This window comes from Salvelinus fontinalis, chromosome 24 (genome assembly GCF_029448725.1).
Source record: "Salvelinus fontinalis isolate EN_2023a chromosome 24, ASM2944872v1, whole genome shotgun sequence".
NCBI classification, from domain to species: Eukaryota; Metazoa; Chordata; class Actinopteri; order Salmoniformes; family Salmonidae; genus Salvelinus; species Salvelinus fontinalis.
This window is the reverse complement of record NC_074688.1, coordinates 41,150,854-41,163,810: the sequence shown is the minus strand read 5'-3', so window position 1 is coordinate 41,163,810 and position 12,957 is coordinate 41,150,854. Positions and strand designations below refer to the sequence as shown.

The 12,957-nt window shown below is 45.3% G+C and overlaps 1 protein-coding gene across 1 annotated transcript in view; it reads right to left on the bottom strand.

Moving 5' to 3' along the window:
• Positions 1-6,217: 6,217 nt before the first annotated feature.
• LOC129822442 (trichohyalin-like) overlaps positions 6,218-12,957 on the bottom strand; it is a 216,881-nt gene continuing 210,141 nt past the window's right edge. Inside the window, exon 12 of the mRNA XM_055880726.1 lies at positions 6,218-10,628. Coding sequence (XP_055736701.1) covers positions 10,203-10,628 — 426 coding nt within the window. The 3' untranslated portion in view covers positions 6,218-10,202. The remainder of the gene's footprint in view (positions 10,629-12,957) is intronic.

Sequence of the window (12,957 nt, the reverse complement as noted above, 5' to 3'; positions counted from 1 at the left end):
GTGCGTAGGTGGATAGACAAGTATCTTCCCAATCTGCCTTTGTACTGCTATCCATCTCCAGGAACATACAGGCTGAAATAAACAGATTATTCATTCAACAGATTGTTCTCATTGAACAGCTAAGTGGAGATAGAACGTTCCTCCATGCACATCCATTTAGCTGTCAGGGGTTGGCAGGTTCCTCACAGCTTCCATCAGAAGACGCACAAGGTGTTCTTTCTTCTCAGCCAGAAGCAGTTAGAGAGGTGTTGTTTGCACCTTCCATGGGAGATCTGTAATGTTGGTATTTAAACTGCGACCACAGCCGAACGGAACAGAGCTGTCTGGGCATGTTTTAAAGTATATCTACTCCTATCAGTTTTTTAAGTTCTCCTGACGGTTTCCTCCTTACTTTTCTATCATCAGATGTCTCGTGGAATCACAGGGGAAAAGAGAGAAAAAGTATAGATTCACTGGAGAAAATCCATAATCCTATGCAATGCCTTTGAGGTGTAGATGGTTACCATTTACTGATGGATGTGGTAATTATTCAGGTATTCCCCTGACAGACAGACTGTTTACCTTTACCAGTTGGTTACCTTTTCAGTTTATTTGTTCATTTATTTATGAGTGTTTTGTATAACCAGTTGAGAGCTGTAATCTACTATAGTACGAGAGGCCTGCCCTATATCTTAGCCCTATCTTATAGCTCTATATCTTAGCCCTATCTTATAGCTCTATATCTTAACCCTATATCTTAGCCCTATATCTTAGCCCTTTATCTTAACCCTATATCATAACCCTATATCTTAGCCCTTTATCTTAACCCTATATCATAGCCCTATATCTTAGCCCTTTATCTTAACCCTATATCATAACCCTATATCTTAGCCCTATATCATAACCCTATATCTTAGCCTTATATCTTAACCCTATATCATAACCCTATATCTTAGCCCTATATCTTAGCCCTATATCATAGCCCTATATCTTAACCCTATATCATAGCCCTATATCTTAACCCTATATCTTAGCCCTATATCATAACCCTATATCATAGCCCTATATCATAACCCTATCTCATAGCCCTATTTCTTAGCCCTATATCATAACCCTATATCATAACCCTATATCTTAGCCCTATATCTTAGCCCTATATCATAACCCTATATCATAACCCTATATCTTAGCCCTATATCTTAGCCCTATATCTTAACCCTATATCATAACCCTATATCTTAGCCCTATATCTTAACCCTATATCTTAACCCTATATCTTAGCCCTATATCATAACCCTATATCTTAGCCCTATATCTTAACCCTATATCTTAGCCCTATATCATAGCCCTATATCTTAACCCTATATCATAACCCTATATCTTAACCCTATATCTTAGCCCTATATCTTAGCCCTATATCTTAACCCTATATCATAACCCTATATCATAGCTCTATATCATAACTCTGGATATTAGAAGTCAACAGGTAGCACAGAGGTTGCTCTGCCAATGTATGATGAAAATCAATCTGACAGCTTGACAGAAGGAATGACAGCCATTTTGTTCTTCAAGCACAATGCTTCTACGATGACAGTTGGACACAGAATTCTCCAATCGTCTCACACATCAGCAATATTGGGCCGGGGCCCCAATGTCAATGCTCAGGCAAAAACTAACAGAAGCAATAGTATATAATTCTAATGCTAATGGTGAGCTGCAGGACAGGGATAGTAGAGGGATAGTAGACAGTAGAGGGCGACAGAGTACAAAAGATGGATGAATGTGCAGCCAGGTCACCCGTGATACAAAGCAGTATTAGAAGTCCATCCATGCCTGAGGACAAATCAGTATTAGAAGTCCATCCATGCCTGAGGACGTCAGTAGATGACGTGGATAACAGGCCACTAGGGGCAACAGTGAGCGCTGTTCCCTTCAAGTAGGTTTCTGTTTTGCTAGGGTGTTATGGATGAGGATGATGTGCTGGGGTGTTATGGATGAGGATGGTATTCTGGGGTGTTATGGATGAGGATGATGTGCTGGGGTGTTATGGATAAGGATGATGTGCTGGGGTGTTATGGAGGAGGATGATGTGCTGGGGTGTTATGGAGGAGGATGGTGTTCTGGGGTGTTATGGAGGAGGATGGTGTTCTGGAATGTTACGGAGGCGGACGGTGTTCCGGGGTGTTATGGATGAGGATGATGTGCTGGGGTGTTATGGATGAGGATGGTATTCTGGGGTGTTATGGAGGAGGATGGTGTTCTGGGGTGTTATGGAGGAGGATGGTGTTCTGGGGTGTTATGGATGAGGATGATGTGCTGGGGTGTTATGGATGAGGACGGTGTTCTGGGGTGTTATGGATGAGGACGGTGTTCTGGGGTGTTATGGATGAGGATGGTGTTCTGGGGTGTTATGGATGAGGACGGTGTTCTGGGGTGTTATGGATGAGGACGGTGTTCTGGGGTGTTATGGATGAGGACGGTGTTCTGGGGTGTTATGGATGAGGACGGTGTTCTGGGGTGTTATGGATGAGGACGGTGTTCTGGGGTGTTATGGATGAGGACGGTGTTCTGGGGTGTTATGGATGAGGACGGTGTTCTAGGGTGTTATGGATGAGGATGGTGTTCTGGGGTGTTATGGATGAGGACGGTGTTCTGGGGTGTTATGGATGAGGACGGTGTTCTGGGGTGTTATGGATGAGGACGGTGTTCTGGGGTGTTATGGATGAGGACGGTGTTCTGGGGTGTTATGGATGAGGACGGTGTTCTGGGGTGTTATGGATGAGGACGGTGTACTGGGGTGTTATGGATGAGGATGATGTGCTGGGGTGTTATGGATGAGGATGGTGTTCTGGGGTGTTATGGATGAGGATGGTGTTCTGGGGTGTTATGGATGAGGATGGTGTGCTGGGGTGTTATGGATGAGGATGGTGATCTGGGGTGTTATGGATGAGGATGGTGTGCTGGGGTGTTATGGATGAGGATGGTGTTCTGGGGTGTTATGGTTGAGGATGATGTGCTGGGGTGTTATGGATGAGGATGATGTTCTGGGGTGTTATGGATGAGGATGATGTTCTGGGGTGTTATGGATGAGGATGGTGTTCTGGGGTGTTATGGATGAGGATGGTGTTCTGGGGTGTTATGGGTGAGGATGGTGTTCTGGGGTGTTATGGATGAGGATTGTGTTCTGGGGTGTTATGGATGAGGATGGTGTTCTGGGATGTTATGGATGAGGATGGTGTTCTGGGGTGTTATGGATGAGGACGGTGTTCTGGGGTGTTATGGATGAGGACGGTGTTCTGGGGTGTTATGGATGAGGATGGTGTTCTGGGGTGTTATGGATGAGGACGGTGTTCTGGGGTGTTTTGGATGAGGACGGTGTTCTGGGGTGTTATGGATGAGGACGGTGTTCTGGGGTGTTATGGATGAGGACGGTGTTCTGGGGTGTTATGGATGAGGACGGTGTTCTGGGGTGTTATGGATGATGACGGTGTTGTGGGGTGTTATGGATGAGGACGGTGTTCTGGGGTGTTATGGATGAGGACGGTGTTCTGGGGTGTTATGGATGAGGACGGTGTTCTGGGGTGTTATGGCTGAGGATGGTGTTCTGGGGTGTTATGGATGAGGACGGTGTTCTGGGGTGTTATGGATGAGGATGGTGGATGGTTGAAGTCGTCTGCCTCCGGTACAACATGTTGCATGTTTAAATCCAGTGACAGAAAGTTGTTTTCAAGATTTGTGTTTTAAGCCCAAACCTTAACCCTTAAGGGATGGCAGATGGGGGTAAGCATCTGCCTCTGGTGCAAAAGGTTGCATGTTTGAATCCAGTGACAGAAAGCTATTTTTGTTTTAAGCCTATCCCAAACCTTAACCCTTACCTTAACCATTCAGTGTTAATTTTTTTTTTTTTTTACTGTTATTTTACCAGGTAAGTTGACTGAGAACACGTTCTCATTTGCAGCAACGACCTGGGGAATAGTTACAGGGGAGAGGAGAGGGATGAATGAGCCAATTGTAAACTGGGGATTATTAAGTGACCATGATGGTTTGAGGGCCAGATTGGGAATTTAGCCAGGACACCGGGGTTAACACCCCTACTCTTACGATAAGTGCCATGGGATCTTTAATGACCTCAGAGAGTCAGGACACCCGTTTAACGTCCCATCCGAAAGACGGCACCCTACACAGGGCAGTGTCCCCAATCACTGCCCTGGGGCATTGGGATATTTTTTAGACCAGAGGATAGAGTGCCTCCTACTGGCCCTCCAACACCACTTCCAGCAGCATCTGGTCTCCCATCCAGGGACTGACCAGGACCAACCCTGCTTAGCTTCAGAAGCAAGTGCCTAAGCTTAACCTTAAACACATTGAAATTTGATTCTAATTCTGACGCGAGACTGTGAGATCTGGTTGGAATGTGAGGACAGCGCTGCGTGCCTGCATAGCGCATAGCACATTACACACACACACACACACACGGTTGTTTGTATGTAGTGGGAACCCAGAGCGGTGACCTTGGATGGTAGCCCTGTGCTGGTCTGACGTTGTACAGCTGTGTGTGTAGTTCAGTGGGTGTTAGTTGTGTGTGTGTGTGTGTGTGTGTCTGGGAGCCACGTTCTGGCCTGACATTGTCCAGCTGTGCATATTGTTTAATGGGCGGGTGTGCGGTTACTAAGGTTACGCACTGCTGTATGAGTATGTGACGTTGCCTGGGTTATGTACGTATGTGTGGTTACTAAGGTGGACGCGTCTCCAACAGTGGTTGCCCTGTTATTATGACACAGCAGCTGTAGAGGCGAGGAGCTGAGCTACAGTACACACACACACACACACACACACACACACACACACACACACACACACACACACACACACACACACACACACACACACACACACAAATCCAAGTGACATACACCCAATAAGTTTATTATGCAGTATTCACAATCACACACTCTTAAGCGACATGCTACAGAGGTTTTATTGTCGTTAACCAACACCTACACAACCTCACACACTTACAGCGTCACCACGGTGAATTCTGAGCATTCTTTCTCTGGTTGCCTGGGTGACACTGATTATGGGTGAGTAAAGGCTCATGGGACGGCAAATTCCACAATGGCCACAAAGACGTAGGGTAGCAGCGGTTAGGGACTCCCTGATGACGAACAAGGGTTTAGTCACACACACACACACACATACGCATAGACACACACATCACTCCCTCACAAGTGCGTAGGCGGAATCAACTCTCAACACACTTAAATTCCCTATTGACACATGCGCATGCCTGTTCTGCAATGACAATAGCATATGAAAACACACACACACAGAGCGCCTAACTTCTTAAACTGTGTTGAGGCACTAAGGGACTACGTTATTTATAATGAGGACAGCTGGAGAATAAAACGAAAGGCCCTCCCTTCACTAAAATATATTTTTACCCGATCCCCCCTGAACACTTGAAAAAATACAAGTGACCCTTCCATATGTCCAAAATAATAATGAAAATCTAAAGTGGATAGCAGAGAACAGGTATACATACCGTTTACCCTCACTCTTAGGACAGACCAGAGCCTTTAGAAACGGTTCTTTGTTTTTTAAGCGTTACATGGCAAAGTATCCAGACGGTTGTGGAGTCGTAGTCCTCTGGGTTAGGGGAGGTTTTGGCAGGCCGGGATTTCCTTGTGCCATCACTTGTGCCATCGCGCTCTAGTGACTTCTTGTGGCGGGCCGGGCGAATGCACGCTGACTTCAGTTACTAGTTGTACGGTGGTTTCCCCTACACATTGGTGCGGCTGGTTTCCAGGTTAAGTGAGCAGTGTGTCAAGACACAGTGCGGCTTGGCCGGGTCATGTTTCGGAGGATGCATGGCTCTCGACCTTCGCCTCTCCCGAGTCCGAGTCCGTACGGGAGTTGCAGCGATGGGACTGTAACCACAAAAAATGGCCTTTATTAACGCATTTCAGGCAATTCTACGTCATTTGACATGACTGGGGTCAAGCATAATGTTTTCCAATACCACAACAGAGCATGACAATGAAGGAGCACATGCCATTGCACCGGAGACATTATTATTTCTATAAAGGCTGTTGTTAAATAAGAGGATAGGCGAAGTTTGGAACAGTGTTATCATCTGTAAAAATGTTGTGCACAACAGAACCAGTTAAGACTGAAGTATCTGATCATCAATGAGTTTGACAAAAAGCTTTTTTTATTTGAATTTTTTTAAACACAGCAGCCGCATATCATTAGGTAGATCTGTATGCACTTGTAACTTTTTTCCTTTGTGAAACTATACTTTTCTAATTTATTTTATTTTATTCCATGACATTTTTGTTTGAAAATAGATGTTTATTGACTGTGATTAGGGCATGGGAATATCAGAGCATCTGCTCGACCAAATGAACAAACCAGGCATGCATAGCTCACCACACGATCCTCAAACCAAAGACTGGCCAAACAAACTTATGTTTCTAAAAGGGAATTCAAAGGTAGAATCACTGTAGAATGACTACAGACTAATAAGATATTTTTCATGTCATTGTTATTTAATTCTATTAAATAATGATTTAACATTTCATTTTATACACCCTAAATGCGAAATGTATCGGCTCCTGCCAGCTTCTAGTGTGTTACAAACGCTTCACGATTTATTTCTTAAATGGCAGGCTATATCCTTTAAATAATAATAACATAACTTAAATAATTAATTCATAGGCTACCTGGCGCGTTCCTCACTGATTTAGAGTTAGTATGTTGTTTAATAGCCTGTTGAAATGTTGAACGTCAATTGATAGTGACAGAATCACACACTACTCCCCAAGCAAAGTAAATGTTGTGTCTCCCCGGCTATAGAAGATTGTAGCACAGCCACTGAATGTCAGAGACAGACCAAACATATCCCATAAAGCTTTGCAGACTAAAGCGTCATTATAGATCACTTTATATAATTAGTCCCATTTAATTGTTTTCAAAATATTAAGCTTACATTTTCCTTAACAAGAGACACAATACCCTCACAATACCCTCACAAACCCCCTCACATACACCCTCAATTCGAGCCCTGGTTTTAACTTAACACACCAAGCCCTTCACTAACACCAGAATATTTAAGGAGTGTATGGTGACTGAAGGAATTGGCTGACAAAAATCGATGGATAGTTAGACAATCATTTATTAAGTCAAACAGGTAAGCATACTTCTTATTTTTTGAATTGGAAGAAATAGGCTCCAACACAAAGCCCTAGTGTTGTTATTAGCCTAAAGTCAAAATCAGATGAAGACTGTTACAATGAACTGGACCTTCTCGAGTTAGCCATTAGTCTTCGTAGTAATGTAAGTTAAGTAAATTACTCAAATAGGATTTATTGTGAGGTCAATAACTGATAAATGGCTTCATTATGGGCAACAAACATATGGTTTTTATTCAAATCCATTATAGCAGTAGCTTCCCTTCTGTTTTCTAGCCTGGCGTGTAGGAGTATTAGGAGACTATCCGAAAGGTTGCTAGTGTAACGGCTCTCTTTCGGTGAGTGAGTTGACCAAGGCGCAGCGGGTGATGAATACATAATGTTTTATTGACAAGACGGAAAAACACGAAACGAAATACACTTGAATGATTTACAAAATAACAAAACGAACTAGACAGACCTAAACTATGAACTTACATGAAACGAGGAACACAATAAACAGGAACGACCGAACGAACGAGACGAGACAGTACCGTGTGGTGCAAAATACACAGACACAGCGACAATCACCCACAAACAAACAGTGAGAACCTCCTACCTTAATATGACTCTCAATTAGAGGAAAACGCAAAACACCTGCCTCTAATTAAGAGCCATACCAGGCAACCCAAAACCAACATAGAAACGGAAAACATAGACCGCCCACCCAAAACTCACGCCCTGACCATCACACACATACAAAACAACAGAAAACAGGTCAGGAACGTGACAGCTAGATCGAAACCCCGAGCAGACAAGGTAAAAATTTGTTGTTCTGCCCCTGAGCAAGGCAGTTAACCCACTGTTCCCCGGGCGACGTGGATGTGGATTAAGGCAGCACCTCTCTGTTTCAGAGGGGGTAAACGCAGAAGACACATTTGAATGTATTCAGTTGTACAACTGATTAGGTATTCTCATCTTCACGCTCTCCCTCTCAAACTGAACAGGACATTAATTAGCCTAGTCCGCACGCACAGATATTGCAATTTTTTTGGAGGAAGCCTTTGACTCGCTTACTGAAGTGCCACCATACACAGCACAGCCATTGGTCAGCAGGGGTTTCCTCAGCCAGAGCAAGCCAGGGCTCATGATTGGTGTAGCCTATCCATTGCTGTGTAATGCAGTGTAGCCAGGTTTTACACCATCCCAGCAACGTAAAAACTCGGGAAGAAAGTACATTTTCTAAGCAACATAACTGTGTCCTTCTCTGAGCGTGCTCTTCGTATAGACTAGGCCTATAACCTATAGTATAGGTAGTGGATCATTTGATTACGACCACACTAGGCACAGTTGATATTGCGTGCCCAGCAGAGAATCAGGGATGAGGGGCAGCATCGGTCACACATCGAGATATAATAAGCAAATAAACACTGAGCAATATGACATTTAATCAATTACAAATGACATGACCCTCCCCTGGACTAAATGACAAACACTCAACACTCCCCCTGACTGACATTGAAATAGCATGCCCCTCCCCCATTTTCCTCTGGGTAACAAGTGTGTACATTTCGACCGCTCCCTAAGCAGGCCTTAGTGACTAAGGTGACTAGTGACTAATTCCTTCCTTGTAGGACTGCCCCAGTGTGGGAACAGCAGTGTCCATTCCCACTGCATACCTCTCCCTCACTGAGACATGGTCACCCAAAACAAACGTACATACAAGGCCACCCATTACATACCCACAATCACAGGAAGAAAAGGAGACTGGCACAGAGAGGGTGGAAGGAAGAGACATAGATGGGGGCAGAAAGGTAGTGAGAGAGAGAGAGAGAGACAGAGACAGAGAGAGAGAGCGTAGAGAGAGAGAGAGAGAGAGAGACAGAGAGAGAGAGCGTAGAGAGAGAGAGAGCGTAGAGAGAGAGAGAGAGAGAGACAGAGAGAGAGAGCGTAGAGAGAGAGAGAGCGTAGAGAGAGAGAGAGAGAGAGAGAGAGAGAGAGAGAGAGACAGAGAGAGAGAGAGAGACAGAGAGAGAGAGAGAGAGACAGGGAGAGAGAGCGTAGAGAGAGAGAGACAGAGAGACAGAGAGTGCGAGCAGTGTGTTTATAACTCTCTGGTCCGTGTTGAAAGACCTGCCCTCTTCAAAGAGCGGTAGAGGAGTTTCAGGAAGTGGAGGTCACGGCAGCAGGAAGTGAGGCGCGAGGCCGCGGGGCGATAGGGAGGAGGAGATGAAAGGAGAGGTGAAAGGTCAGGAGTGCATCTGGAGGGAGAACGTGAGCACCAGGAACAGCGACGCAAAGAGTCGCACAAAAAAACATCAATAGATATTATGGGATGCTTTTTCACAAAGCCACACAGGAGGACAATGTGTGTGTGACTGCTGTGCCATAGCTCCACTACCAATATTCAGACAGGCGTGTGTGTGTGTGTGTGTTCCAGTCATTGATAGATCATTAGAGAGATAATAGGCTCTTTGGTCATGACCTTTATGTTGCTGTGAGTGAGTGAAACTATCCCTGTGAGGGACAATGCTCTTTGAGCGTTAGTGTGTGTGTGAGTGAGTTATAGCACATCTGTATCAGAGAAAGCTCTGAGACAAATCGAGAGGATGAGTGTATGTGCACGCATGTGCATGCGAGTGTGTCCGTGTGTGTGCGTCCGTGTGTGTGTGTGTGTCCGTGTGTGTGTGTGTCCGTGTGTGTGTGTGTGTGTGCTGCAGTGAGTGCATGTCAGGCCTTTGTTTGTGTCTGCGGGTGGCAGGGGATGTGCTGTCATGCTTCTACTCTCCTGGCCCCGTGATGGAGTGTGAGTGTGTGCTTGTTTGAAAGCTGTTGCGTGCCATTGAAACTGACTGAGGGAGGCTGTTTGAATGTGTGTGTGAACTCAAGTGTGTTTGTCTCTGGGATGGAGTGTGAGTTTCTGTGAACTTTATTGAAGCAGAATTCTCAGCCAACAGTGTATCATCTGCCTGTGAGCGTAGGTGACCATCTATATGTGTGTGTGGCACTTTTCATGTCTTTTCCTAAATATCTGTGTGAGTAACACAGTGTGTTTCAGGATCTCTCCTTCCTCCCCATCACCAGATTAACTCTGTGTTTGACCTCACTGCTGGACCTCAGTTTGGGCAGGTTCCCCCCTCTCTCTCCCCCTCTCCCTTTCTCCCCCGCCTCTCCCCCACTACCATGCCAGGATGCCACACTCCTCCCCACGCCTCCCCCTTCTCTCCCCCCCGTGGCTGTGTAAGGGGGCGAGGGTCTCAGTGTGTGCTGGGGTGCGAGGGAGCGGGTGAGGGGCAGTCGGACTTTGGTCTGGGAATGTGGGAAGTCTGTCTGGGGGTGTTTGCCTTGGAGGTGGGAGAGATCCAGGGGCGAGGCTTGGCGTCGTAGCACCAGGAGCTGCTCTCTAGCTTGGGTAAGAGCAGCGGTCAGCTCCCCTCTCTCCTCACACTCTCTCCTCACTGTCTCCTGAAGCAATACCACCTGAAATCGAACGAGATGAGAGAGAGAAAGAGAGAGAGAGAAAGAGAGAGAGAAAGAGAGAGAGAGAGAGAGAGAGAAAGAGCGAGAGAGAGAAAGAGAGAGAAAGAGAGAGCGAGAGAGAGAGAGAGAGAGAGAAAGAGAGAGAGAGAGAAAGAGAGAGAGAGAGAGAGAGAGAAAGAGAGAGAGAGAGAAAGAGAGAGAGAGAGAGAGAAAGAGAAAGAGAGAGAGAGAGACAGATAGAGAGAGAGAGAGAGAGAGAGAGAGAGAGAGAGAGAGAGAGAGAGAGAGAGAGAGAGAGAGAGAGAGAGAGAGAGAGAGAGAGAGAGAGAGAGAGAGAGAGAGAGAGAGAGAGAGAGAAAGAGAGATAGAGAGAGAGAGAGAGAGACAGATAGAGAGATACTACGATCAGTCAAATGTGAGTGAGCCATTTGGTCATGGATACGGACAAACAAAAGGAAATGCGTTTTGACTCACAGCAATTAAAAACACAGATATGGTGTAGTTGGTAGACATGTTCACAAAGACACTGCAACAAAAAAAATGTAATCTTCAACCTAGAAACGCGACCAAAAATAATTTACTGGAACTTGTTGCAAATGACGGAGTCACCCATGATTCACCAAACTATATTTTGAAAGAGGAAGCAAAGTACTTTGAGCACATGTTTTGAACCAAAGTTAATTGTAAGGATTAAAAAATATATATATACTAATAATGTAGAATTAACAGCTGTACAGAAAGACTGTGAGTGTCAAATTACAGAGGAGATTCTTGATGCAATTAAAGCCTTTAAATGTGGGAAACCTCCAGGGACGGATGGCATACCAGATATACCAGATACTCAGACACTCAAGAAGAAGGTCTGATTTCATTATTCCTGAAACAGGACCTAAGTGGTAAATATAAAGTAGGCCTCTTACACTTCTGTGTTGCGATGCAAAAGTTCTAGCAAAATGCATAGCACATAGAATTTAAAAGGTATTGTATACAGTATATATACAGATTTAAAACATTACATTGATAAAAGCCACAATCTACTTGCAATATTAAAACTGATCTACCCCGCCCCTGGTCAAGGAGACACGGTTGAGGAGACATGACCAAGGAGACACGGTTGAGGAGACATGACCAAGGAGACACGGTTGAGGAGACATGACCAAGGAGACACGGTTGAGGAGACATGACCAAGAAGACACGGTTGAGGAGACATGACCAAGGAGACACGATTGAGGAGACATGACCAAGGAGACACGGTTGAGGAGACATGACCAAGGAGACACGATTGAGGAGACATGACCAAGGAGACACGGTTGAGGAGACATGACCAAGGAGACACGGTTGAGGAGACATGACCAAGGAGACACGGTTGAGGAGACATGACCAAGGAGACACGGTTGAGGAGAGATGACCAAGGAGACACGGTTGAGGAGACATGACCAAGAAGACACGGTTGAGGAGACATGACCAAGGAGAGACGATTGAGGAGACATGACCAAGGAGACATGGTTGAGGAGACATGACCAAGGAGACACGGTGAGGAGACATGACCAAGGAGACACGGTTGAGGAGACATGACCAAGGAGACACGGTTGAGGAGACATGACCAAGGAGACACGGTTGAGGAGACATGACCAAGGTGACACGGTTGAGGAGACATGACCAAGGAGACACGGTTGAGGAGACAAACATGACCAAAGACAGATGAACAGATTAACATGAAAAGATATGCAGACAAACTCTGTCAAAAGGTAGAAGACAGAAGACAGGTAGAAGACAGAAGACAGGTAGAAGACAGAAGACAGGTAGAAGACATGTAGAAGACATAAGACAGGTAGAAGACAGGTAGAAGACAGGTAGAAGACAGAAGACAGGTAGAAGACATGTAGAAGACATAAGACAGGTAGAAGACAGACGACATGTAGAAGACAGGTAGAAGACAGGTAGAAGACGGTTATAGAGACCCAGTTAGAAGGAGAGAAAGAGGGGAATATATTATACACATCAGACTGCAGAGAGGAGAACCCTCTCTAAGCATGCATCCATTGTTTGTGTGCATGCACATTTGTATGTCTGTGCGTGCGTGTACGTGTGCGTGTGCGTGTGTGTGTGTGTAGCCTATGTAAGTGTGTGTGGGCTATGATGTGGTGACTGGGTTAAGATAGACAGAAAAGGGAAAGGCATCAGTCAGACAGACAGACAGACAGACAGACAGACAGGCCAACAGACAGACAGATAAAGAAACAGACAGACAGACAGACGAATTGCATCAGACATATAGACAGGCCAACAGACAGATAGACAGGCCAACAGACAGACAGACAAGGGAAAG